The sequence below is a fragment of the Oncorhynchus mykiss genome, chromosome 28 (genome assembly GCF_013265735.2).
Source record: "Oncorhynchus mykiss isolate Arlee chromosome 28, USDA_OmykA_1.1, whole genome shotgun sequence".
NCBI lineage: Eukaryota > Metazoa > Chordata > Actinopteri > Salmoniformes > Salmonidae > Oncorhynchus > Oncorhynchus mykiss.
Window position 1 is genome coordinate 9,228,001 of NC_048592.1, and position 27,662 is coordinate 9,255,662.

Genomic DNA, 27,662 nt, shown 5'->3' on the forward strand with positions numbered 1-27,662 from the left:
AAGAAACTTGTCATTGTGGAAATGCTGTACCAGGCTTTTATACTATCAATCAATTTATTGATGTTCATTCTGATGTTTTCATGCAATTTATTATACAGAAGTAGTAGATTTTAAAAAATGAATTATTGTTTTCATGAAATAAAAGTTATAATTTGAAATGAATCCTGGTAGTTTTTTGGCAAACCTTAAATGTTCCTCACCCGCACAAAATCCCTGTGTCTGTGACGCCTACCGTTTGGTGCGACGCGAGCATGGTGAAACTGGGAAGACATTGTCCTTTTGCGTTTTGAAGCAGAGTCTTTACCTGATAATCATGTTATCCAGCGAGAGCGTTTGTGCTGAACCCACTACGGCGTTTCCGATGCCAAGCTCATAGTCATGTTGCTGCAGTTTGTTGGAGGGAGGTTCTGAGATGTGAGAAGTGTGCAGGATGACAAGGGACTGTGTAGTATAGGTGGAAAAAAACATTGTGTGTCAATTGTGGGGGTGCCCATGATGCTGGGGATCAGAAGTGCCCAGTGCGAGAGACAGGTTCAGGTTGCCAGGGTCAGAGTAGAACAGAAGGTGTCGTGTGCTGAGGCAGAGAAGAGAGTAGAGGACGATGGGTCAGGTGTAAGGAGTAGGCCTACGCAAATATTATGAATTTGTGCTTCAGTAAGGTTAACTTGTTAGCATTCATTGCCATGGTTATAAACTGTACCGCAGAAATTGAATGTCAATTTAGATTTGAGTCATTTAGCGACTCTGCCGTCCTATCTTCAGGGGGAAGCTGGGCAGCGACTCTGCCGTCCTATCTTCAGGGGGAAGATGGTTCAACCACCACCACATTGGGGTGCCGGGACAGAAAATAGATGTGGTGGCAGTTGCAGAGAAGCACTTGGGTGTACGAGGTTTTACTGCAGAGTTACAAGGTGTGTTGAACAAAAGGGATCAGTTAGGGTCAAAATCAAATCAAATAGTTTTAGTCACATACACATAAATTCAGCAAAAAAAGAAATGTCCCTTTTTCAAGACCTTGTCTTTCAAAGATAATTTCACAGATCTTCATTGTAAAGGGTTTAAACACTGTTTCCCATGCTTGTTCAATGAACCATAAACAATTATTGAAGATGCACCTGTGGAACGGTCGTTAAGACACTAACAACTTACAGATGGTAGGCAATTAAGGTCACAGTTATGAAAACTTAGGACACTAAAGAGGCCTTTCTACTGACTCTGAAAAACACCAAAAGAAAGATGCCCAGGGTCCCTGCTCATCTGTGTGAATGTGCCTTAGGCATGCTGCAAGGAGGCATGAGGACTGCAGATGTGGCCAGGGCAATAAATTGCAATGTCAGTACTGTGAGATGCCTAAGACAACGCTACAGGGAGACAGGATGGACAGCTGATCATCCTCGCAGTGGCAGACCACGTGTAACAACACCTGCACAGGATCGGTACATCCGAACATCATACCTGTGGGACAAGTACAGGATGGCATCAACAACTGCCCGAGTTACACCATGAATGCACAATCCCTCCATCGGTGCTCAGACCGTCTGCAATTGGCCGAGAGAGGCTGGACTGAGGGCTTGTAGGCCTGTTGTAAGGCAGGTCCTCACCAAACATCACCGGCAACGTCGCCTATGGGCACAAACCTACCGTCGCTGGACCAGACAAGACTGGCAGAAAGTGCTCTTCGCTGACAAGTCGCGGTTTTGTCTCACCAGGGGTGATGGTCAGATTTGCGTTTATCGTCGAAGAAATGAGCTTTACACTGAGGCCTGTACTCTGGAATGGGATCAATTTGGAGGTGGAGGGTCCGTCATGATCTGGGGCGGTGTGTCACAGCATCATCAGCCTGTGCTTGTTTGCAGGCAGTCTCAACGCTGTGCGTTACAGGGAAGACCTCCTCCCTCATGTGGTACCCTTCCTGCAGACTCATCAAGACATGACCAGCATGACAGTGCCACCAGCCACACTCCTTGTTCTGTGCGTGATTTCCTGCAAGACAGGAATGTCAGTGTTTTGCCATGGCCAGCGAAGAGCCCAGATCTCAATCCCATTGAGCATGTCTGGGACCTGTCGGATTGGAGGGTGAGGGCTAGGGCCATTCCCCCCAGAAATGTCCAGGAACTTGCAGGTGCCTTGGTGGAAGAGTGAGGTAACATCGCACAGCAAGAACTGGCAAATCAGGTGCAGTCCATGAGGAGGAGATGCACTGCAGTACTTAATGCAGCTGGTGGCCACACCAGATACTTACTGTTACTTTTGATCTTGACCCCCCCTTTGTTCAGGGACACATTATTCCATTTCTGTTGGTCACATGTCTGTGGAACTTGTTCAGTTTATGTCTCAGTTGTTGAATCTTGTTATGTTCATATAAATATTTACATACGTTAAGTTTGCTGAAAATAAGCGCAGTTGACAGTGAGAGGACATTTCTTTTTTGCTGAGTTTATTTAGAAGATGTTATTGCGGGTGAAGCGAAATGCTTGTTTTCCTAGCTCCAGCAGTGCAGCAGTATCTAATCATTCACAACAATACACAAATCTAAAAGTAAATGAATGGAATTAAGAAATATATAAATATTAGGACGTGCAATGTCATAGTGGAATTGACTGAAATACATAATAATAATAATATAAATATAATATAATATATAATATAGAATACAATATATACATATGAGATGAGTAAAGCAGTATGTAAACCTTATTCAAGTGACTAGTGCTCCATTATTATAGTGGCCAGTGATTTCATGTCTATGTACATAGGGCAGCAGCCTCTAAGGTGCAGGGTTGAGTAGCTGGGTGGTACTTGGCTAGTGATGGCTATTTAACAGTCTGATGGTCTTGAGATAGAAGCTGTTTTTCAGTCTCTCTGTCCCTGCTTTGATGCACCTGCACTGACTTCGCCTTCTGGATGATAGTGGGGTGAACAAGCAGTGGCTCGGGTGGTTGATGTCCTTGATGATCTTTTTGGCCTTCTTGTGACATCTGTGCTATAGGTGTCCTGGGGGGCAGGCATTGTGCCCTGGTGATGCGTTGGGCAGACCCTTCCACCCTCTGGATGGCCCTGTGTTTGCAGGCGGTGCAGTTGCCGTACCAGGTGGTGATACATCCCGACAGGATGCTCTCAATTGTGCATCTGTAAAGGTTTCTGAGGGTCTTAGGGGCCAAGCCACATTTGTTGTGCCTACTTGTGCCTACATACTGTACTGACAAGCGTCTACTTCACCACACTGTCTGTGTGTGTGGACCATTTCAGATTGTCAGTGATGTGTAAAAATAAAATATATGTATTTTTTAAATAATATAGGAGGAATAGGATGGTGATTTGTATCTTTATGAAATAGTGGTGTATTAGGTGTAGGGTTCGTTTTTCTTTTCCTTTTTCACTTTCCTTTTTTATGTTTGTATCAGAAAATGTAACGTGATTGACTTACACACTACCGCACAATAGGTGGCGGCATGCACAAACAAAATGTGTGAACGCCATAATGCCGAAGAAGAAGAACAACAACAACAACAGCAGCAGCAGCAGCAACTGCGCCTACCCAGCTGACTGTTGACAGGCCCGCACGGCGCATGTCTGCTAAACTGTGCTCCAATCCACTCACTGCACCACAGATATAACAATGAGACAGATATTTCCCTGAATGTTTAAATATGAAGCATCCGCTTGGCCTTTCCACTCACTACCAATATGGTAGTGACAGGAAGCCCACTTGCGAGCACATGGAACGAGATGGATTTTGGTCGACATTAGGCAAATGTTCTCATCGATTAAACATTTGATCTCAATACAGGTTTCCAAAACTAGAATATGTTCTGAACAGAATGGATTAAGTTTAGCAAACTTTACCCTTTGGAAAAGTTGTTAAAAATCGCGTTGTTTAGAAGGAGCGCAATGGGGAATGGAGTTATTGCACACGCGCGTTTCACATAGCGTGTGTTCCCTAACGGAAATATTCAGATGATGCTAGAACGCACCAATAGGATCTCGCTAGTTCGTGCTTGGCTCTGCTTGTTCTGCCCACTGAGGCTCGTTAGTTCCCATTGGAAATGACAGGCAGTGGTCTATCTTGGTTTACTTATACACATCTTTGACTGAACTATAGCGCAAGAGTTTAGGCTCCATTCTCCAGCATAGTTTCGTTTTCTGATTCCCATCTAGAACTTTCCAGCTAGCTAGTCTCTGCTCTTTCTCCCACTGACAACACTTCTAGCCCCATGGCATCCGAACGGCAAGTATATAAGCTACCTTTTCGAGTATTTTGTCATAAATGTTTCCTTATTCAAGAGGCTAACGTTAGCTTTGTTTTCTTGTTTTAGCAGTTTCTCCGATAGCTTCATAGACGAGAACCCACAGAAAGCTATCGAGGTAAACAACGGCCTGTCATTATGAACTCGTTTTTATTGAAAGTAAATAGCATTTTTGCTAGATAAAGTTGTCATGGGTTTGGAAATGTTTTCAATAACTCTAACTAGATAGCTGGCTATACACTTTTCGGGGCTGGCTAGCTAGCTAATCTTCTGCTAACTTTAGAAACTAATCTAACGAGAGAGCCAGTTAAGTTAGCCACCCTATCGGACTATTTTGGTCTGAAACGACGTACTCTCGGTAGTTGCTCAACTCCAGCAATAGTGATCTAGCTAGCTACTAGTATGTGTGTACCGTCACATGAGCTAGTTAGCTTATTGGTTGTATCTTGTTGTACTCGCTAGCCAGTTAAGCTAATGTTAGCATTGCTAGCTAACTGGCTAACCACCTGCCATACTGTACATGTCTTGACTGTAGCTAACCACCATGTCTTGAATGTAGCTAACTACCTTACTAATGTAAGACTAATAAGATTGTGTGCAGAAAGCCAAGTTAAATAGTTTGGAAAATGTATCTAAACAATAGTTAACCTTAGATAGTGGTTATAAACATGTTTTTTTTTTCAATGTCTTGTCAATTCAATTGACCCCAAGTTTGCCCATTGGATGTCACCGTCATTTTCCCCCAGGAACTTAACGAAGCATTGGAAGGTAACTCAGACAATTCAGAATGGTTCTGCCAACGAGCCTATGCCCACCTCCAACTGAAAAACTACAGCTGTAAGTCTCTTATCCAAATACCCCCCCCCCCCCCCCCCCCCCCCCAGACAAACCTTAATCCTCCATTGACAAACTACAGCTCTAACCCTTGACTAACCTACCTAGCTTTACTGATTTTCTGAAATTGGTGTTTTGTAGAATTATTTTAATTTAAGTGACTGGCATATGTTAGTTCCCTCATCTTGTTTTTGCTACAGAAACTTGAGCTATGTTTCTCATCTGGGTATATCTGTTTCTACAGGTGCTGTCGATGATGCCAAGAAAGCCCAGCAGCTCAACCCCAGTCTTGCGCTTGCCTTCATGAGAACAGGGTATGTGTGCAGAAGGAGTCTAGCTAGGGCTGGCAATATGGCTTAATTTTTTTTTTTTTTTGTCAAATGTATATATTTCAATTTTTTTGTCTTTTTTCTAAATAAGCTTTGTTGCGCAACTTAATGGTCAATACACTGCATTTCAAACAGTCAGGAATAATCTAATTAATTCAGGGCTTGTAAAATTATGCCTAGGCTAACCGTAACTACCAGGGCAGCAGGTAGCCTAACGGAGCGTTGGGCCGTAACCGAAAGGTCACTGGTTCGAATACCAAAACCATCAATGTGAAAATTCTGTGTCCTCGTGCAAGGCATTTAACCCTCATTTGCTCCAGGGACTCTGTACTACTATGGCTGATGATATTCAGTGTATGTGACAATAGACCGTATAAAGTTTGGACACACCTACTCATTCAAGAGTTTTTATTCATACTATTTTCTACATTGAAGAATAATAGTGAAGACATCAAAACTATGAAATAGCACATGGAATCATGTAGTAACCAAAAAAGTGTTAAACAAATCAAAAGTTATTTTAGAATCTAAGTAGCCACCCTTTGACTTGATGACAGCTTTGCACACGCTTGGCATTCTCTCAACCAGCTTCATGAGTTAGTCACCTGGAATGCATTTCAATTAACAGGTGTTCCTTAATTTGTGGAATTTATTTTCTTCTTTATGTGTTTGATTTGTTTAACACTTTTTTTGTGGTTACTACATGATTCCATATGTGTTATTTCATAGTTCTGTAGAAAATACAAAAAAAGCTTTTGACTGGTACTGTGTATATCATTTATGTTATCAAAATGGTTTAACCAGCTTTTTTTTGCAAAATCACTGGCCTGGCTTTCAAGTCTATGAAAATGCCCTTTTTGTAACAAATTTAACCAGAACCATGCATAATGCACATCCACTAATAATGACAGCAATGTCTCACTCATAAGACCACCTGCTAGTGAGTAGCCAGCAATTTTGATATTTAAAGTCTCCAACTTGAATCTATTTGCTTGCTAACAAGGTAGAACAATTGAACTATGACAGACAGCCTCCTGTCCGTCTCAAACCGTTTGAACACTTTGTTTAGATGTTGAAATCAAGTGGATTACCAATATAAATATGCTTATTTCTCAGAATGAGAATTAATTGCCAATTCCTTATATACATGTGTCTTGTGTTCAATGCACATTTATAAAACACAGACTAGACAGCACATAACACTCTTGCTAAAATGCTGCTAGCGGTACTGCAATTCTGTGCGAAGTAGACGAGACCAAAAAGACACGCTCATAGAAACAAAAAAATATATTAAAACCTTGATTCTTGTGGAATTTTTGAATATCGCGCTTAAACATGAATTCAAATCAATTTATCACCCAGCCCAAAGTCTAGCCCATGACACCTGTCAAACAATGTCAATCGATCTGAATTGACATGCATTTATTTTGGCAGCTTGTGTTTTCTGGGGGGAATGTCACTGTTGATTTTTAAATGACTATGAGGATGACTGCTTAAAGATGTTTTCAGAACACTAAGCACTGTTGTTGAACATTTTACAGAAATGTGATGCGTTTTTTCTAATAAATCAGAAAATCCATTTGGTTAAACTCAACTCCACATCTCCCTTATATCAGGGGTCTTCAAACCTTTCTTGACCAGGGACCCCCTCCCAGGCATATCAGCGACCCCATCATACTTTAGCAAAAACATATTTTTTTCAAGTCTTGTCTTATCAGGTGAATGATGATGATAAATTCTAAAATGAATAGATTTGTTACATAGTTTTTCCGTTATTTTGACCTCCCCACATTTATAATTGAATGATAATGTGTAAATTCTAATATAGCCTATTAGCTAGAAAGGTCATTCCAAACACATTTTCCCTAAGCGCAGCTGTTTAGCTGGTTAATATTTAGCCGTGTGTTGGAAAAAATGTATGTCAAAGCTTACCAGCAGCTACAGTGGTAGCCTGTTCGCGGGTGCTTTTTCAAAGCCTGTGTCAGATACTCCAGTGAGTGTATTTGGCTCCAATGAATGTAATTTGCTCAATATTAATCTTTGCGAAATAATGTAATATGTTATTCTATTGCTAGGGATATTCATAACGTTAAAGTAAAAATTACTTTTTATACAGTGCATTTGGAAAGTATTCAAACCCCTTGACTTTTTCCACATTTTGTTATGTTACAGCCTTATTCTAACATGTATTAAATAAATACACATTCTCATCAATCTACACAGTACCGCGTAATGGCAAAGCAAAAGCATGTTTTTTTTTGTATTTTATGCAAATGTATAAAAATAACTTATTTACTTAAGGATTCAGACCCTTTACTCAATTGCGCTCAGGTGCATCCTGTCCTGTTACCATTGATTGTCCTTGATGTTTCTTGATTGGAGTCCACCTGTAGAAAATTAAATTTATTGAACATGATTTGGAGAGGCGCACACACCTGTCTATATAAGGTCCCACATTTGACAGTGCATGTCAGAGAAAAAACCAAGCCATGAGGTCGAAGGAATTGTCTGTAGAGCTTCAAGACAGGATTGTGTCGAGGCACAGATCTGGGGACCAAAAATATATGTAGCATTGAAGGTCCCTAAGAACACAGTGGCCTTATCATTCTTAAATGGTACAAGTTTAGAACCACCAAGACTCTTCCTAGAGCTGGCTGCACGTCCAAACTGAGCAATCGGGGAAGAAGGGCCTTGGTAAGGGAAGTGACCAAGAACCCAATGGTCACTTTGACAGAGCTCCTCTGTGGAGATGGGAGAACCTTCTAGAAGGGCCACCATCTCTGCAGCACTTCACCAATCAGACCTTTATGGTAGAATGGCCAGACGACGGAAGTCACTCAGTAAAAGGCACATGACAGCCCGCTTGGAATTTGCCAAAATAAACAAGAAACAAGATTCTCTGGTCTGATGAAACCAAGATTGAACTCTTTGGCCCGAATGCCAAGCATCAAACCTGGCACCATCCCTATGGTGAAGCATGGTGGTGGCAGCATCATGTTGTGGGCATGTTTTTCAGCAGCTAGGACTGGGAGACTAGTCAGGATCAAGGGAAAGATGAACAGAGAAAAGTAGAGAGATCCTTGATGAAAACCTGCTCAGGACCTCAGACTGGGGCGACGGTTCACCTTCCAACAGGACAACAACCCTAAGCACACTGCCAAGGCAACGCAGGAGTGGTTTTGGGAGAAACCTGAAAATAGCTGTACAGCAACGCTCCCCATCCAACCTGACAGAGCTTGAGAGGATCTGCAGAGAAGAATGGGAGAAACTCCCTATATACAGGTGTGCCAAGCTTGTAGCGTCATACCCAAGAAGACACAAGGCTGTAATAGCTGCCAAAGGTATTTCAACTGAGTAAAGGATCTGAATACTTATGTAAATGTGATATTTCAGTTTTTTAAAAGTTTTTTTTTAATACGTTTGAAAAATATTCAAAGCTTATTTTTGCTTTTGTCATTATGGGCTATTGTTTGTAGATAGATGGGGGGCGATGTAATCAATTTTAGAGTTAGGCTGTAACATAACAATTTGGAAAATGTCAGTCTGAATACTTTCCGAATGCACTGTATATATTTAAATTATTTTCGCTGATCCCGTGCTGTACTTGGCCGCGGACCACCGATTTAAAAAACCACTGCCTTATATGTCAAACTTAAATTGGTTGTCAGTTCTCTCCAGGTTTTTTTTTGTTGGTCTGTTTCTGATAACATCCCTGTCTCCCTCCCTGCAGAATGGCAGAGTTCCACCTGAACCACTTCGAGTCGGCACATGCTGCCTTCACTCAGGGACACAGCCTGGACGGTGAGGTCTTGCTGAGGGGACCTGTGAAGCACCTATCACCTGGACACCTCCTCTAACCTCACCCACTTCATCCCAAATCCACTGCTAGCCCATTAGACATTTCATGCATATCTAAAAGCTAAATATATTATTGGTAATAGAAATATACGAACAGCTCTTGGTCTCTGATAAGTTAGGTCAGTGGTATTCCATTTTTTTCAGCGGGTACCCCATTTTCTTTCAGCCAAAAGTTTTGGACACTTTTTTTTTTCTTTTTTTCTGCAAGAATATCTTGTGACCCCAGCCCAAATCTAATGACAACCTTCAAATCGATACATTTTCATATCTTATCAAAATGAAAAGAAACCAATGCATACGTTTATACCTTGAACACACCTACAGTGTTTTTTTGTGTAAAATGTTATGCGGCATCTGAATTTGTGTGCAACAAAAGTTCAACAATCACCTTCTGCTACCATTTCTGTCAAGCAGTCTACGCATACAGTTTGACGCATACGTTACATTTTTCCACCGTATGCACCACACTGCTAGGCAGCGTTCCATTGGACATGAATGTACTTCTGGTGTACCATGACGCTGTCGGTGTGATCGAGGCGTTACTCAATATTTAATTTCGAATTATTTTATATATTTTTATAAATAAAAACATATTGTCCCATACAATAATCTGTGTTTTTAATTTGTACTAATTAAATATTTTTTTGGTTGGGGTCATCAAAATGAGACTTTTTTGTTGTTGTTGTAATACTTCTGGGTTAGGTGAAATATTAGCTATATTGCTTATCTTGTCTGTTTGGATCTACAGAAGTCTGTGGCTACGGGTATATTTGTAATTCCTCAGTAGAGTTGTGTTCAAACTGGTTGAGATTGTCTGAATCCTAACAGTGTGTTCTCCCTATGCTCCATAGGCTCCGATAACACTTTCCAAATGTGGATCAAACGCTGTGAGGAGATGATGGAGAGTAAGTAGGATCTGCTTTCGTACCTCGACCGCCATAACGAAAATAAGTCCCTGACTTTGTGCAATCCGGGTCACGTTTTATAAAAAAATAAATGTTAATCTAAGTACTGTGTATGCAGTTGAAGTCGGAAGTTTACATACATCTTAGCCAAACACATTTAAACTCAGTTTTCCACAATTCCCGACATTTAATCCTAGTAAAAATTCCCTGTCTTAGGTCAGTTAGGATCACCACTTTATTTTAAGAATATGAATGATTTATTTCAGCTTTTATTTCTTTCATCACATTCCCAGTGGGTCAGAAGTTTACATACACTCAATTAGTATTTGGTAGCATTACATTTCAGGTAGCCTTCCACAAGCTTCCCACAATAAGTTGGGTGAATTTTGGCCCATTCCTCCTGACAGAGCTGATGTAACTGAGTCAGGTTTGTAGGCCTCCTTGCTCACACATGCTTTTTCAGTTCTGCCCACAAATTTTCTATGGGATTGAGATCAGGGCTTTGTGATGCCACTCCAATACCTTGACTTTGTTGTCCTTAAGCCATTTTGTCACAACTTTGGAAGTGTGCTTGGGGTCATTGTCCATTTGGAAGACCCATTTGCGGCCAAGCTTTAACTTCCTGACTGATGTCTAGAGATGTTGCTTCAATATCTCCACATAATTTTCCTTTCTCGTGAAGCCATCTATTTTGTGAAGTGCACCAGTCCCTCCTGTAGAAAAGCACCCCCACAACATGATGCTGCCACCCCCGTGCTTCACGGTTGGGATGGTGTTCTTCGGCTTGCAAGACTCCCCCTTTTTCCTCCAAACATAACGATGGTCATTATGGGCTAACAGTTATATTTTTGTTTCATCAGACCAGAGGATATTTCTCCAAAAAGTATGATCTTTGTCCCCATGAGCAGTTGCAAACCGTAGTCTGGCTTTTTTATGGCAGTTTTGGAGCAGTGGCTTCTTCCTTGTTGAGCGGCCTTTCAGCTTATGTCGATATAGGTCTCGTTTTACTGTGGAGATAGATACTTTTTTACCTGTTTCCTCCAGCATCTTCACAAGGTCCTTTGCTGTTGATCTGGGATTGATTTGCACTTTTCTCACCAAAGTACGTTCATCTCTAGGAGACAGAACGCGTCTCCTTCCTGAGCGGTATGACGTATGACGCTGCGTGGTCCCATGGTGTTTATACTTGCGTACTATTGTTTGTACAGATGAACGTGGTACCTTCAGGCATTTGGAAATTGCTCCAAAGGATGAGCCAGACTTGTGGAGGTCTAGAATTTATTTTCTGAGGTCTTGGCTGATTTCTTTTGATTTTCCCATGATGTCAAGCAAAGAGGCACTGAGTTTGAAGGTAGGCCTTGAAATGCATCCACAGGTTCACCTCCAATTGACTCAAATGATGTTAATTAGCCCATCGGAAGCTTCTACAGCCATGACGTAATTTTCTGGAATTTTCCAAGCTGTTTAAAGGCACAGTCAACTTAGTGTATGTAAACTTCTGAACCACTGGAATTGTGATACAGTGAAATAGTCTCTAAAAAATTGTTGGAAAAAGTACTTGTCATACACAAAGTAGATGTCCTAACTGACTTGCCAAACTATAATTTGTTAACAAGACACTTTGTGGAGTGGTTGAAATATGACTGAATGACTCCAACCTAAGTGTATGTTAACTTAGCTGACAAATATAATCAATAAATTGGATAGCGACACACACATTTGTGAATTTGTCTCTATACTCCAGAATTTTGGATTTGAGATGAGATGTTTCATGAGGCGACACTACAGAATGTCATCTTTTATTTTAGGGTATTGTCAAACTTATGTTGTACTGTTTTGAAACACAAATTATTTATCTTTCTACTACCCCTATTTGAATACTTTTTTTGTGTATGTGTGTGTGAATTTTACCCCTTTTTCTCCCCAATTTCATGGTATCCAATTAGTAGCTACTATCTTGTCTCATCGCTACAAGTCCCGTACGGGCTCGGGAGGGACGAAGTTTGAAAGTCATGCGTCCTCCGATACACAACCCAACCAAGCCGCACTGCTTCTTAACACAGCGTGCATCCAACCCGGAAGCCAGCCGCACCGACGTGTCGGAGGAAACACTGTGCACCTGGCAACCTTGGTTAGCGTGCACTGCGCCCGGCCCGCCACAGGAGTCGCTGGTGATGAGACAGAAATTGCTCTGCCATTTCCCAGTTGCTAAAATTCTGATACTATGCCTAATTTCAGTTTGACAGAACAAGCAAGTATAGTGTAGAGAATCATTGTACCATCTAAATCGCTGTGAAATATCCTTTCCATAACCAAAAATATTGTTTTCTCAACTGTTTGAAGTTAATGTACCGAAAGAAAAAACTTAAGAACGGGATGCATAGAAATGGTGCACATTGAATAGATCTACTGCTTCTTACGACTTGCTTTCAATGAGAGTGACAGATCTATAACATTTCTATATGAATTTGGTTGAGTCGCCCAAAAAGTTACATATTGCAGCTTTTAAAGTAGTCAAACGTTTAGTATTTGGTCCCATATTCCTAGTACGCAATGACTACATCACACTTGTGACTCTATAACCTTGTCGGATGCATTTGCAGGTTGTTTTTGTTGTTAGATTATGTTTTGCCCAATACAAACTGAAAAATGTATTGTCATTTTGGAGTCACTTTTTATTGTAAATAAGAATGGAAGATGTTTCTGAACATTTCATTAATGTGGCTGCTACCTCGATTATGGATAATCATGAATGATTTGTGAATAATGAGCAAGTTAGAGGTCATACCCCTCAAAACACTGACCTCCCCTGTTATTGGTATAAAAAAAATGTGGGGGGGGGGGTGTTTATTTACTGTCACCTCGTGAAACATTTTTATCTCAAATCCAAAATGCTGGTGATTTCAGCTTCACTGTTCAAATAGAGGTTGGAGATGCATTCCACTCCCTATCTAAACTCTAACCCTGTACTAGCTAAACTCTTCGATAGAGAATATGTGTGTGTGGTTGTCATCGTCTGAGGGTTTAAATTGAACCTGTTTGAATCGCATTAATAATTTAGGTCTCTGGGGTGGGGTGGGAGGCCTCAGATCAACCCCAGTAAACATCCAAACACACACATCCATTGCGTGTTGGGCTCGCATTCTAAACAGCCCATGTGGACCCCCCCCATGCATACCAAAATACAGACGCACGCACATACAGATATATAATACATGTTCAAACAGATTCAAAAGCACATTGTTGCACACGTACACCAACACACACCTCAGTCCTCCGTTGCCATACCCTGGCCTTACCCTGTGAGTTCCCTCCCGTCTCTTTCATGTGTGAAGTGACAGTGTTTACCGCTAGGCGCTTCAGCTTGACGCCCCCACACATCAAAACGGGGTGTGCATATGGTGATATCACACACTCCCCGTTTCCCTTTTCAAACGCGACCTCATTTAGACAACATTAATGCTCCGTCTCATCCTTCCCCTTTTATCTCTTCTTTCCTTTTCTCTCCCTCTCTCGCTATTTATTTTTCTCCCTCCCCCTCTACTGGCCTCCCTCTGCCACCTCCTTCTCTAATGAAAGCAGTGAATAATGTAACAGACATAACTGGTAAATACAGATCAGGCCTGTTTAGCCTCAGAGGGTAAACAAACTGCCTCTGCGATCTCACAGGGAGGTGTGTGTGTGTTTATCTGGCCTGTTAATCTATGAGTAAGTGGAAACTGGCTGACTATACTATTCCTTTTCCTCTCCTTTGCAGTGGCCAATCAGAATGGAAAGGAGAACAAGGTAAGCGCCAATGACCATTTTGGACGTTCCTGCCATTATTCTATGTCCACAGTAGAGATGGAAAGAGGCCTCATCTTTATCTGTTCCATTAGGCCATCTGTGACAGCCTCAATGGCACTGCCCAAGCGTTCTCCATTTTGAGGTGGTACATTTTCTTCTTCACGATTGGCTGATCCCTCCTGATGACCCGTTGGACATGACTCCCAACAGGGTCACCAGGAGGGATCAGCCAATGAAGTTGGAAGTCCCACCCAGTTCACGACATTCAAATGGTGGAAGCCCTCAATTGCGCTGCCCAATGCCAAAACAGCCTCTTGGCCACTAGAGGCCTCTATCATTCTCTATGATGTCCACATACATTCAGACCACATGTGCCAACCTCATTCCATGGTAGGGCTGAGTGTCTGCGGGTTTTCGCTCCTCCCTTGTACTTAATTAGACTAAATAAGGTCGCTAATTAGTAAGGAACTCCCCTCACCTGGTTGTCTGTCTTAATTGAAAGGTAAAAACCCAAAAAATGTGGACACTTGGCCCTCCGTGGAAAGAGGTTGACACCCCTGCCTTATGGCTTTCAGTTCCACTCTCCGCCTCATGGGGGCAGTGTTACACTCAGTATTTCAGACCGTATTCCGTCTGGTCTAATGGCTAAAGCTCATCATTAAACCCTCTTTCTCTTTTTTTTCCTCTCTTGTTTTGTTTAAACTTTCTCTCTCTCTTCCTGGGATGACTGGATTCCACCGCAGACACCGACGCCACACATTAAGTAAGTACAGTCCATGCTGAGTCGCAAATGGCACCATATTCTCTACATAGTGCACTACCTATGACCCTGGTCAAAAGTAGTGTACTATATTGGGAATAGGAGGCCATTTGGGATGCACTCTGTGTGCAGGAAGGTGGATAACTTGTTCCTACTCTTCAACCTGTACTAAGTGTGTTTTTCCTCAGGCATGACTGGTACCAGACAGAGTCTCAGGTCATCGTCACCATCATGGTGAAAAATGTGCCTAAGGATGGGGTCAACATCAACTTCGAAGAGAGACAGGTACACACCCTAACTCTCTCTCTCTCTCTCTCACTCACTCACTCACTCACTCACTCACTCACTCACTCACTCACTCACTCACTCACTCACTCACTCACTCACTCACTCACTCACTCACTCACTCACTCACTCACTCACTCACTCACTCACTCACTCACTCACTCACTCACTCTCACACACACACACACACACACACACACACACAGGTCAGTGTAAGAAGCTCTTGAGGAGAGCGCATGACAGTTCTAAACTGTCAGAACTGTTGCCAGAGTATCAGCTGCCCAGTACTATCGTCACTGAGGAAGCTAACTTTAGACATGTCTATTTCTCATCTTATTTACACTGACTTTAAAAATATTAACTCAACATGTTTCATGAGCTGAAATAATAGATCTCAGAAATGTTCCATACGCACATAAAAGCTTATTTCCCTCAAATGTTGTGCATTAATGAGTTTACATCCCAGTTAGTGAGCATTTCTCCTTTGCCAAGATAAGCCATCCAACTGACAGGTGTGGCATATAAAAAGGCTGATGAGGATTATGGAATGACAGAGAGGAAAGGCGGGGGAGTCGTCTTCCCAGAGGTGGGGTGTGGGGGTAGATTAGTAGTGATGGGAGGTTGTTAGGCTTGGCCGGTATCCAGATTTTCTCTCATCCCTTGATTTACAGTATTACCGCGCAGGGCACTTTTCTTGCTAAAAAGGCAAGAAAAGTATATTACCAGAATGCTAACAATCTTAGCACAAGCTATTAGCAAAACCACATAGATGCTAAATGCTAATAAGTGAGAAGCAAACTAATTGCAAAGACAATCAAATCAGCTCATAAAGTTATACAAGAATAGCTAGTGAATGTCATTTTAGGTGAGTGTGGACATTTACAAGCGAAAGTGATAGAGAAATTGTGCAAATGAACAAAGTTGTGATGCATGCTTTTCTGAAGGAAGTGCAGGATGTGTGTACATATGGGAGAAGAACAGAGGGGGAAACACCACTAGTAGGAAGCACAGAGGGGAAAATGGCAACTGCACCGCACAAGACTCGCTGATATACACTGCTCAAAAAAATAAAGGGAACACTTAAACAACACAATGTAACTCCAAGTCAATCACACTTCTGTGAAATCAAACTGTCCACTTAGGAAGCAACACTGATTGACAATAAATTTCACATGCTGTTGTGCAAATGGAATAGACAACAGGTGGAAATTATAGGCAATTAGCAAGACACCCCCAATAAAGGAGTGGTTCTGCAGGTGGAGACCACAGACCACTTCTCAGTTCCTATGCTTCCTGGCTGATGTTTTGATCACTTTTGAATGCTGGCGGTACTTTCACTCTAGTGGTAGCATGAGACGGAGTCTACAACCCACACAAGTGGCTCAGGTAGTGCAGCTCATCCAGGATGGCACATCAATGCGAGCTGTGGCAAGAAGGTTTGCTGTGTCTGTCAGCGTAGTGTTCAGAGCATGGAGGCGCTACCAGGAGACAGGCCAGTACATCAGGAGACGTGGAGGAGGCCGTACGAGGGCAACAACCCAGCAGCAGGACCACTACCTATGCCTTTCTGCAAGGAGGAACACTGCCAGAGCCCTGCAAAAGGACCTCCAGCAGGCCACAAATGTGCATGTGTCCGCTCAAACGGTCAGAAACAGACTCCATGATCGTGGTATGAGGGCCCAACGTCCACAGGTGGGGGTTGTGCTTACAGCCCAACACTGTGCAGAATGTTTGGTATTTGCCAGAGAACACCAAGATTGGCAAATTCGCCACTGGCGCCCTGTGCTCTTCACAGATGAAAGCAGGTTCACACTGGGCACGTGACAGTCTGGAGACGCCGTGGATAACGTTCTGCTGCCTGCAACATCCTCCAGCATGACCGGTTTGGCGGTGGGTCAGTCATGGTGTGGGGTGGCATTTCTTTGGGGGGCCGCACAGCCCTCCATGTGCTCGCCAGAGGTAGCCTGACTGCCATTAGGTACCGTGATGAGATCCTCAGACCCGTTGTGAGACCATATGCTGGTGCGGTTGGCCCTGGGTTCCTCCTAATGCAAGACAATGCTAGACCTCATGTGGCTGGAGTGTGTCAGCAGTTCCTGCAAGAGGAAGGCATTGATGCTATGGACTGGCCCGCCCGTTCCCCAGACCTGAATCCAATTCAGCACATCTGGGACATCATGTCCCGCTCCATCCACCAACGCCACGTTGCACCACAGACTGTCCAGGAGTTGGCGGATGCTTTAGTCCAGGTCTGGGAGGAGATCCCTCAGGAGACCATCCGCCACCTCATCAGGAGCATGCCCAGGCGTTGTAGGGAGGTCATACAGGCACGTGGAGGCCACACACACTACTGAGCCTCATTTTGACTTGTTTTAAGGACATTACATCAAAGTTGGATCAGCCTGAAGTGTTGTTTTCCACTTTAATTTTGAGTGTGACTCCAAATCCAGACCTCCATGGGTTGATAAATTTGATTTCCATTGATCATTTTTGTGATTTTGTTGTCAGCACATTCAACTATGTAAAGAAAAAAGTATTTAATAAGAATATTTAATTCATTCAGATCTAGGATGTGTTATTTTAGTGTTCCCTTTATTTTTTTGAGCAGTGTATGTGCTATGGACTCACTAGCTCCTTCTTTCTCCCATTGTGCTATTTACAAACAAACACGTCACTGGTTCAACTGTTCTGGGGGAACTACGGTAAGTTCCATAATGTGACCTGTGAAGTGAAGAACGCCATCTGCTTTATCACCTAACGTGTTGCAGAAGTTGACTGCAGGTATTAACTTAAACAGTAGCTACATATTAAAATGTATGGAAAAAATAGTTTTGACAGTATTGAAAAGCCATCCTGTGGCGCTTTCCAAATACCCCGGTATACTGCCCAAGCCTAGTTGTTCTCTCTGCTGAGGTCCCCCTACAGGAGAGCAGCTCTCTCTGATACACACAGAGAGATGCCCGATTCCAGTTCCACATCTCGTTCCCTTCCTCTGCCCTCGCCCACTCTTTCTGTTGTTCTGAGAATAGTATTGGAGGTGTTATTAGGGCTTATGAGATAGCTAGGGGGCTTGCCGTCCAGAGGATCTATGGCAGGGATGCTGTAAGGGATACGCACAATGCCATCAGGGGTATGCCAATTAAAAATGTCACTTAATTTTTTTTTTTTTTTTTTATATATATACAGTGCCTTGCGAAAGTATTCGGCCCCCTTGAACTTTGTGACCTTTTGCCACATTTCAGGTTTCAAACATAAAGATATAAAACTGTATTTTTTGTGAAGAATCAACAACAAGTGGGACACAATCATGAAGTGGAACGAGATTTATTGGATATTTCAAACTTTTTTAACAAATTCAAAAACTGAAAAATTGGGCGTGCAAAATTATTCAGCCCCTTTACTTTCAGTGCAGCAAACTCTCTCCAGAAGTTCAGTGAGGATCTCTGAATGATCCAATGTTGACCTAAATGACTAATGATGATAAATACAATCCACCTGTGTGTAATCAAGTCTCCGTATAAATGCACCTGCACTGTGATAGTCTCAGAGGTCCGTTAAAAGCGCAGAGAGCATCATGAAGAACAAGGAACACACCAGGCAGGTCCGAGATACTGTTGTGAAGAAGTTTAAAGCAGGATTTGGATACAAAAATATTTCCCAAGCTTTAAACATTCCAAGGAGCACTGTGCAAGCGATAATATTGAAATGGAAGGAGTATCAGACCACTGCAAATCTACCAAGACCTGGCCATCCCTCTAAACTTTCAGCTCATACAAGGAGAAGACTGATCAGAGATGCAGCCAAGAGGCCCATGATCACTCTGCAGCTGAGGTGGGAGACTGTCCATAGGACAACAATCAGTCGTATATTGCACAAATCTGGCCTTTATGGAAGAGTGGCAAGAAGAAAGCCATTTCTTAAAGATATCCATAAAAAGTGTAGTTTAAAGTTTGCCACAAGCCACCTGGGAGACACACCAAACATGTGGAAGAAGGTGCTCTGGTCAGATGAAACCAAAATTGAACTTTTTGGCAACAATGCAAAATGTTATGTTTGGCGTAAAAGCAACACAGCTCATCACCCTGAACACACCATCCCCACTGTCAAACATGGTGGTGGCAGCATCATGGTTTGGGCCTGCTTTTCTTCAGCAGGGACAGGGAAGATGGTTAAAATTGATGGGAAGATGGATGGAGCCAAATACAGGACCATTCTGGTAGAAAACCTGATGGAGTCTGCAAAAGACCTGAGACTGGGACAGAGATTTGTCTTCCAACAAGACAATGATCCAAAACATAAATTAAAATCTACAATGGAATGGTTCAAAAATAAACATATCCAGGTGTTAGAATGGCCAAGTCAAAGTCCAGACCTGAATCCAATCGAGAATCTGTGGAAAGAACTGAAAACTGCTGTTCACAAATGCTCTCCATCCAACCTCACTGAGCTCGAGCTGTTTTGCAAGGAGGAATGGGAAAAAATGTCAGTCTCTCGATGTGCAAAACTGATAGAGACATACCCCAAGCGACTTACAGCTGTAATCGCAGCAAAAGGTGGCGCTACAAAGTATTAACTTAAGGGGGCTGAATAATTTTGCACGCCCAATTTTTCAGTTTTTAAATTTGTTAAAAAAGTTTGAAATATCCAATAAATGTCGTTCCACTTCATGATTGTGTCCCACTTGTTGTTGATTCTTCACAAAAAAATACAGTTTTATATCTTTATGTTTGAAGCCTGAAATGTGGCAAAAGGTCGCAAAGTTCAAGGGGGCCGAATACTTTCACAAGGCACTGTATATTATTCACATTTTTTAACAGTCAATTTTTATATTTTCCAACAGGGCTATACATTTGGGTAGTAGCCTCGTTTCACTGGCAAAATACAATTAAACCACCTAGTGTTCAGAGAAATAGCACAATGTCAAATCCAGGTAGCCTAGTCAAATGATTAACATCCAATCGCATTAACCAATACCCTCTCACGGGAATTCCACTAACGGTCCGTATGTAGCCGAACGTAGCTGCTGCTCATGTTGCGATCTGTACTCTGATGGCTCAAAAGCCATGACAGGGAGACAAAGTGAAGTGGGAAATCGTGTGCAAGCAGTTGCTCCCGACACCACTTGGGTACACTGCAGCATCCACCGAGAGGCTCTTGCTGCCAAAGGAATGCCTGACAGCTTGAAAGATGTTTTGGACAACCATTTTCACTGTAATCTTTGTTAAAACGAGGCCCCTGAACATGTGTATTTTCTGCACTATGCAATGATATGGGCAGCGACCATTTTACAACATACCGAAGTGTGCTGGTTATCAAGGGGCAAAGTATTGATACGTTTTTTAAAATTGAGAGACAAGCTTAGTTTTCTTTACTGACCATAATTTTCACTTGTCTGACCACTTGTATGATGACGGGTTTCTCACACGACTGGCCTATCTGGGTGATGTTTTTTCTCGCCTGAATGATCTGAATCTAGGATTACAGGGACTCTCCGCAACTATATTCAATGTGCAGGACAAAATTTAGGCTATGATTAAGAAGCTGGAGCTCTTCTCGGTCTGCATTTAACAAGGACAACACACAGGTCTTTCCATCATTGTATGATTTTTTTTGTGTGCAAATGAACTCAAGCTTACGGACATTGTCAAATGTGATTATAGCGAAGCACCTGAGTGAGTCGGTGCGCAATTACACAGGTACTTTCCCGAAACGGATGACACAAACAACTGGATTCGTTACCCTTTCATGCCTTGCCTCCAGTCCACTTACCGATATCTGAACAAGAGAGCCTCATCGAAATTGCAACCAACAGTTCTGTGAAAATGTAATTTAATCAGAAGCCACTGCCAGATTTCTGGATTGGGCTGCGCTCAGAGTATCCTGCCTTGGCAATCACCCTGTTCAGACACTGATGCCCTTTGCAACCACGTACCTATGTGAGAGTGGATTCTCAGCCTTCACTAGCATAAACTAAATACAGGCACAGACTGGAAAATGATTTAAGACAGAGACTCTCTCAAATACAACCCAACATTGCAGAGTTATGTGCATCCTTTCAAGCACACCCTTCTCATTAACCTGTGGTGAGTTATTCACAATTTTCGATGAACAAATAAGATTTTCTATGTAAAATTATTGATTATTATTTGTGCCCTGGTCCTATAAGAGCTCTTTCACTTCCCATGAGCCGGGTTGTGACAACGCACTCATTCTTATGTTTAAATGTATCGTATAGTGTGTATGTCAGGCTTACAATGATGGCAAAAAACGACATTTGAGAGTGTGCTGACCCTGGTGCTAGAGGGGGTACGCAGCTGAAGGTTGAATGTTTGAAGATGTACGGGACTATAAGAAGTTTGGGAACCACTGCTGTAAGGGGTATCACACACTCCCTTTGGGCCCAGCTATGCCCCCAGGGGTGCCTGTAAGCTCAGATCTAGGAACAGTTTACCCTCCCCAAGTCTAAATCCTCAATTGAAGAAAGAAAGCCCAACTGATCTAAGACCAGCACTAAAACCCCCTCAGGGTGAATTTGAACAAACATCCTATCCCCAATCCTCTATAATGGTCTGCAGTGGAGGATATATAATGTGTGATTCTATCTGTAGTTGTCGGCGGTGGTGAAACTTCCGTCGGGGGAGGACTTCAGCCTGAACATGAACCTACTGCATCCCATCGTCCCCCAACACAGCACCTTCAAGGTCCTCTCCACTAAGGTAATACTCCATACTCCTTAGCCTCTCAGAACTGTCATATCATTTGCCTCAAGAACTGAGAAAATGTTCCCACAGGTGAAATGTGTTTAAAACAACAGTCCTCAAGGTGATATGCAGTCCCCAGGAACCCTTAGAAATGTGATTTTAAACACAGCAGGTTAACCAGACAATGACCAGACTGGAATGTGATAATTAACCATTAGTGGAGCAGAAAGACTGGGAGGAGGAGAATCCTCTTTAATACAGCCCTGACTGGGTCAACACACACACACACACACACTAGAACTCTGCCCTGTGAGAATTCACAAGCTCTGCAGTTGTAACTAATTATGGCCGATAATGAGTGGGAAGGGCACTTGTTATTGTACACACATTAGTGAGTAATTTGTGTGTAGGCATCTCTCCATGCTTTTTCTCACTCCCTCTTTATTATCTTGGATCCAAAATGTGGCCTGTGGTCAATGAGTGTGACTGTTTTGAAACGAAGTGTGTGCGTGTGAGAGACTCATCCTGTGCGTGTGTACATGTGAGGGAGGCACTCCGCTCATCCATCCAGTGTACGTTGGGAATCTGGGGATGGGTGCTCGTTTGGGGACTCGTTTGGGGCATGAGATGGTGCTCAGTCTAACGAGACGGCGGGACATGCCCCACACACAGCACAACAGGGGGAGGTTGACAGAGACCCGAGTGAAGATGATTTGGTAGTCCGACAGACGTGCAGCCTCTAGCTAAGCAGAGAGTGAAGGAGATGGAGGGAGAGGAGGAATAGAATATAGTGTGGTAGAGAAGAGGTTATTGCTGAGAGTTCCTGCCAGCCAATGCCAAAACTAGTTTCTACCCTCGAGAGAGGACGTTGCCCCTCTCCATACTCCCATACATACAGTCATTCACAGTTCGCCATGGCAACATCAGGCACTGCATACCAGAGGTGCACGTGTGTTGAAGCTCAAACAAAGACCCAGTCTTAGAATAGGAAGAGGAGGGGCAGATGACTGCCTAAGAGACACACACACAACAGGTTGTTGTCGGACCTGGGTTCAAATACATGTCTATTTTGATACTTGTGTATTTGAGTATATTCCGATAATGTGGCCCGAATCAATTCCTTCTTTTGGAAGTATTTAAAAATAATTTCTTATAAATAGCCTACTGTTTGAAAGTAATTTAAAATACTTTTTTCATGCCTGGGTCATGTCCATGGGAGTGTATTTGAGCATTTTCAAATTTCCAAAATTTTCAAATTTCCAAAATTCAACTATTTGTCTTTTTTTTTAAATGATTGTCGTACACGCACTGAGTACATGCACACAAACTTAATCTTGTGCGTAACACACACACACACACACACACACACACACACACAGGGAGTCAGTCTTAAAGGAAGAGAAGGGGATGGAGTTTGGGGAGGGAGCGAAGTGAGTTTAGGCCCCCTCCACTCCCACAAAGCCCTGTCTGTTCCCTGGTCCACAGGGCTCCACAGGCTCTCATGGTCCTACAGAGAAATGTAGAGAATGTACACACACAAAACACAATGTCACTTACTGTATATGTATATTTTTTTCTTATTCACACAAACATGACACGGGGACAAATGTGCACACTAAACACATCAGTCGTCGGTTGCATTCCTTTCCACTAGGCACACTGAGAGACTTTGGCTGGTCTCTGAACAGGTGAACTGTGTTCAGTTATTGTGTGTGGGAGTGTGCTGAGATTATATGACGCTTCTCTGACTTCATTTTAGCCGTGCAGCATCCTGGTATGACCAAGCGTCAGAGAGCCACCAGAAGAGACCCAGGCCAAACCTGTCCCTAACTAACTACTCTCTGTGAGAGTCCAAGGGCTCTGCGCTAGTCAGACTAACGACACCAACTGCAGAGCTCACTGTTTTTTTTTTTTCCCCCTTTCCCAATGGTGGTTTACTTCCACTGCTCTCTTCAGAGGACACTTAGGAAGGCATGCTAGGCTGTACTATGCACAGTTGCGCGTACTGGAATCACACTTGTGCCATCTTCATGTGATTTTGGTTGTGTGTGTGTGTGTGTGTGTGTGTGTGTGTGTGTGTGTGTCGTGCACACACGCACTCGTCAGTGCTACCCTCTCTGACCTCCTCCCGTCGTCGGCAATGAGGCATTCTAACCCGCGGGGTCGTCATGACAACAGGGAGCCAATTACACACCAGAGTGTTTGATCAGAACGGAAGGGTAAACACACGCACACACACTCGCTCTGCTCCAAACTCCTCTCGTCTCTGTGAATAGATAACATACAGCCTCCCTCTGTAATTTCCATGCCTGTCAGCCTCCTTCGCCAGACTGTTTCTATTTTTATTTATTTATTTGTTAAGTTGCTTTTTAAAATCTTCTCTGCTGTAATCTAAAGTAGGGGCTACTTTGTGAAGGGCTGAGATGGGAGACTCTTTGTATGTGGATTTGTATGTGCAGGGCAGAGGGGAGGGTGTGTGTGTGTGTGCATATGTTGTATAAGACTGGGGCGGGTGAGTGTGGGACAGGGGGGACATCGGTGGGGGTAAGAGCACGTGGGACTGGTGACATGGGACACAGGGACTTAACTCCCCCTCTGAGGGACTGACAGGCGTGTGTGTGTGTGTTGCTCAGTATGGCCCCTGGGAGCTGTGGGTGGTGGTCCTGTATGTGACGGTGCTGTCACATCCCTTTAAGACCCAGCCCCTCGCCTGCCGCGTCCCTTTAACACGCAGAGACACAGATGTGGCAGCAGATTAATGTTGTATAGCGCCCCCAGCACACACTCTGCACGGGCACAGACTGCACCAGTTATCACCACACACACACACACTCACTCACTCACTCACTCACTCACTCACTCTGTGTGCACAGAAGAGCATAAAAACTTCCCTGCCACTGCAAAGGGTCTGTGTGTCTCTGCCTTGTCTCCCAGCCCATTCCCCTACACTGTACACAGAGGTTGACTAGGTCGGTGTCTGCAGACAGATGTTGGTTGCAAATAATTCAATGAAGAAGGGCTCCATGTGAACATCAGTTAAAGCATGGGTCATGATTGAGCATTCAGTCCTAAGATTTGAGGTGTTTAGTCTCGGGTAAGTATTGAGCTCATCTATTAGTTGTGTGTGTGTGTGTGAGCTTCTTGATGCTCTGGCTTCTGCTCCTGACACGTTCATGAATGAAACATCCCTTAACTCAACAGAGCAGAAATTTTATTTTAATTGCGTCGACATGCCAGCGCATCCCTCCCCCCACGCTATAACTCTGTCAAACTTTTGTCTCTAAACACACATGCTCTCTTAAATACATACACACACACACACACACACAAGATGACGGGGGGGGGTACTGGAAATCTCAGCAGCTTAAGTGTCCCACTGGTATGAGGCCTGTCACTGCAGCTCGCATGTGGTGGCGGCTGTCCTCTCTCTTCTTCTCGTCTCCTCTCCTCCGATGTAATGATCTGTCCAGAAATGTGTGTTCCTGCCATTGGTCGACAGACCGATAGCTCTCACCCCACACACACACACACACACGTACGTTGAGCTGATCTGATCACACACTATCCGGCCCCTCAAGCTGACAGATGTCTCGTTAGCACTCTGTCTGTCAGGAAGATTTGGGAGTGAGCTGTGCCCCCGCATATCACTGTCTCTCTCTGCCGTGAGCTGATCCCACCATTAAAAGAGACTGGTGAGCGCTGAGCTACCGTCTTCTGATCTCACGTGTTGAGCCCAAATATAGACGTAATGATAACTAAAGACATTAGCTTCGCTCTCTCTCTCCTTGCTCTCCACGCCCTCTTCCTCCACTCTTCCTCCTCTCTCCTCTCTCCTTCTCCTCTTTTTCTCAGGTGGAGATCAAAATGAAGAAGACTGAGGGGACCAGGTGGGAGAAACTGGAGGGTGAAGGACAGGAGCCCAGCGTCAAACACTTCACCCCCAGTGAGAACCTCTCTAACGCGCGCACACACACTTAGTTTCCTCTGCTCTCTCTCCTTTACACACACACACACACACTTAGTTTCCTCTGCTCTCTCTCCTTTACACACACACACCCACTTAGTTTCCTCTGCTCTCTCTCCTTTACACACACACACACACCTAGTTTCCTCTGCTCTCTCTCCTTTACACACACACACACACACACTTAGTTTCCTCTGCTCTCTCTCCTTTACACACACCAGTCATACCGCTAAATAAATATGTTTCACAATCTTTATATATTTTTTTTTACAGCATTTGGTGTGTACTACTGAAAGCCCCGTCTCCTGTGTTGACCAGTACCCATGGTAACCCTCTCTAAACGTGTGTGTGTTCCTGTTCAGACCAGTACCCTTCTTCGTCCCACTCCAGCCGTAACTGGGACAAGGTGGTGGTCGACATCAGTGAGGAGGAAAAGAAGGAGAAACTGGAGGGAGACGCAGCGCTCAACAAACTCTTCCAGCAGATCTACGGGGACGGCACCGACGAGGTCAAACGGGCCATGAACAAGTCCTTTGTGAGTGTGTTTATATATACACACACTTGCACGCGGAGAGAAACTGTGAAATGTAGTTTCATTTTCCATTTTTTTTGCAGTATCACTGACTTACACTCCTCCCCTTGTAGATGGAGTCAGGTGGTACAGTCCTGAGCACCAACTGGACGGACGTGGGGAAGAGAACAGTGGAGATGAGCCCTCCAGACGACGTGGAGTTTAAGAAATACTGAAGAACCAGAGGGGTGTCTCTCTCGCTCTCTCTGTACTACACAGTCCTACGTTCCCCCTCTCTGCCTCAAGTGGACCGCCCCATATCTCCTCTACCCCCCCCCCCCCCCCACACACACACACTCCTCATCCCAGGCCGTCTGTCAATATTGCTTTCTCCCGGCCAACTCTCTCATTCTCTCTTTGCCTCCGATGGATGTCCACCTTATTCGCCAAAACCCACCTTTTCCAACACCTCCCCCTTCCAGTGGTCTGTCAATATTGGTTTTTAGAGCTTTGGTGATTCTCAGCAGCAATCCAGAAACCAGTCTTTACCCTCATTAAACCATTCTCACACTCTATGAAGACTGTCATAGATATATCAAACTGTCTTTCCTAGATCTCATAGAAACAGTAGGAATCATCCTCATGGTCAGTTCTGGCTGTTTGATGGTTAACCTGGTTAAAGGCGGTAATGAGTTGAAACAGAAACCCTTTTCACCTCTTCTTGTGTCTCAGCAATAGCTGGTTCTTGTTTTTAAAGCCTGTCGTTTTTCTGGGGTGGGTTGGAGGTTGGAAATGTTTCTATCGCCTCATTCACTGCTTTCATGAAAAATGAAACCTTTTTTTTTCTGTACACTCGTAGAATAATTTCTTTATCCACATCAGCAGCAATACGGTCATGAAATGGAAGTCTGGAGTCTTAATTTCCTTTTCCTCAATGTGATTCAAACTTCAATGTAAATAAATGATTTATTTTCTGGATCACCAATTTTGAGTTTTACTGTGTTTTAGTGTTGAGACCTGAAGAAGGCTAGCATCACCAATCCCAAACACGCTTATCGTACTGTTCTGATCTACTGTATTAGAGAAGGCATAGACCTCATCCTCACACACACGCTCCGCTTCTCTCTGCTACGAGTGGGCGTTGTGTAAAAGAAGCACGGGAGCATTAATATGCATCTGCCTGCCTGCTATCCGCATCATCAGCTCTCACACCTAGTTAAGTTTTAAAATCCTACTCACTCACACACCCCTTCCTCGCTGAGTTGTTAGATTCATTGCACATCGTTTCATCTCTCGTGACAATCAAAAACTGTTTTTGGCTTCGGATATAACTGCATCTCACAAACACACACACGCACACGTTGCCCCCTCCCATACCCCTGCCTGAAGCTGCTCTCCTGACATCAAAAGGAGCTAAGCACTTTGCATCGCGGGTAAGATCAGAGCGTGACGGCTGCATAGTCTTTTAGTCTCATCATAGTC

At 43.5% G+C, this 27,662-nt stretch overlaps 1 protein-coding gene across 2 annotated transcripts; it reads left to right on the forward strand.

Annotated features, from left to right (window-relative positions):
• The first annotated feature begins 3,685 nt into the window (after positions 1 to 3,685).
• On the forward strand, positions 3,686 to 27,165 carry sugt1 (SGT1 homolog, MIS12 kinetochore complex assembly cochaperone). 2 transcript variants are annotated; one of them, XM_021588992.2, is made up of 13 exons: positions 3,686 to 4,228; positions 4,320 to 4,365; positions 4,994 to 5,084; positions 5,326 to 5,395; positions 9,141 to 9,211; positions 10,120 to 10,173; positions 13,931 to 13,959; positions 14,703 to 14,722; positions 14,908 to 15,004; positions 21,613 to 21,720; positions 25,558 to 25,648; positions 26,032 to 26,204; positions 26,315 to 27,165. In XM_021588992.2, exons 1-13 carry the CDS (start codon positions 4,215 to 4,217, stop codon positions 26,414 to 26,416), a joined length of 966 nt encoding a protein of 321 aa, XP_021444667.1. In that variant the 5' UTR covers positions 3,686 to 4,214; the 3' UTR covers positions 26,417 to 27,165. The 2 variants fall into 2 exon arrangements, with proteins under 2 accessions (XP_021444667.1, XP_021444665.1); XM_021588990.2 differs by having other exon boundaries at positions 3,687 to 4,228; positions 4,317 to 4,365.
• The last annotated feature ends 497 nt before the right edge of the window (positions 27,166 to 27,662 follow it).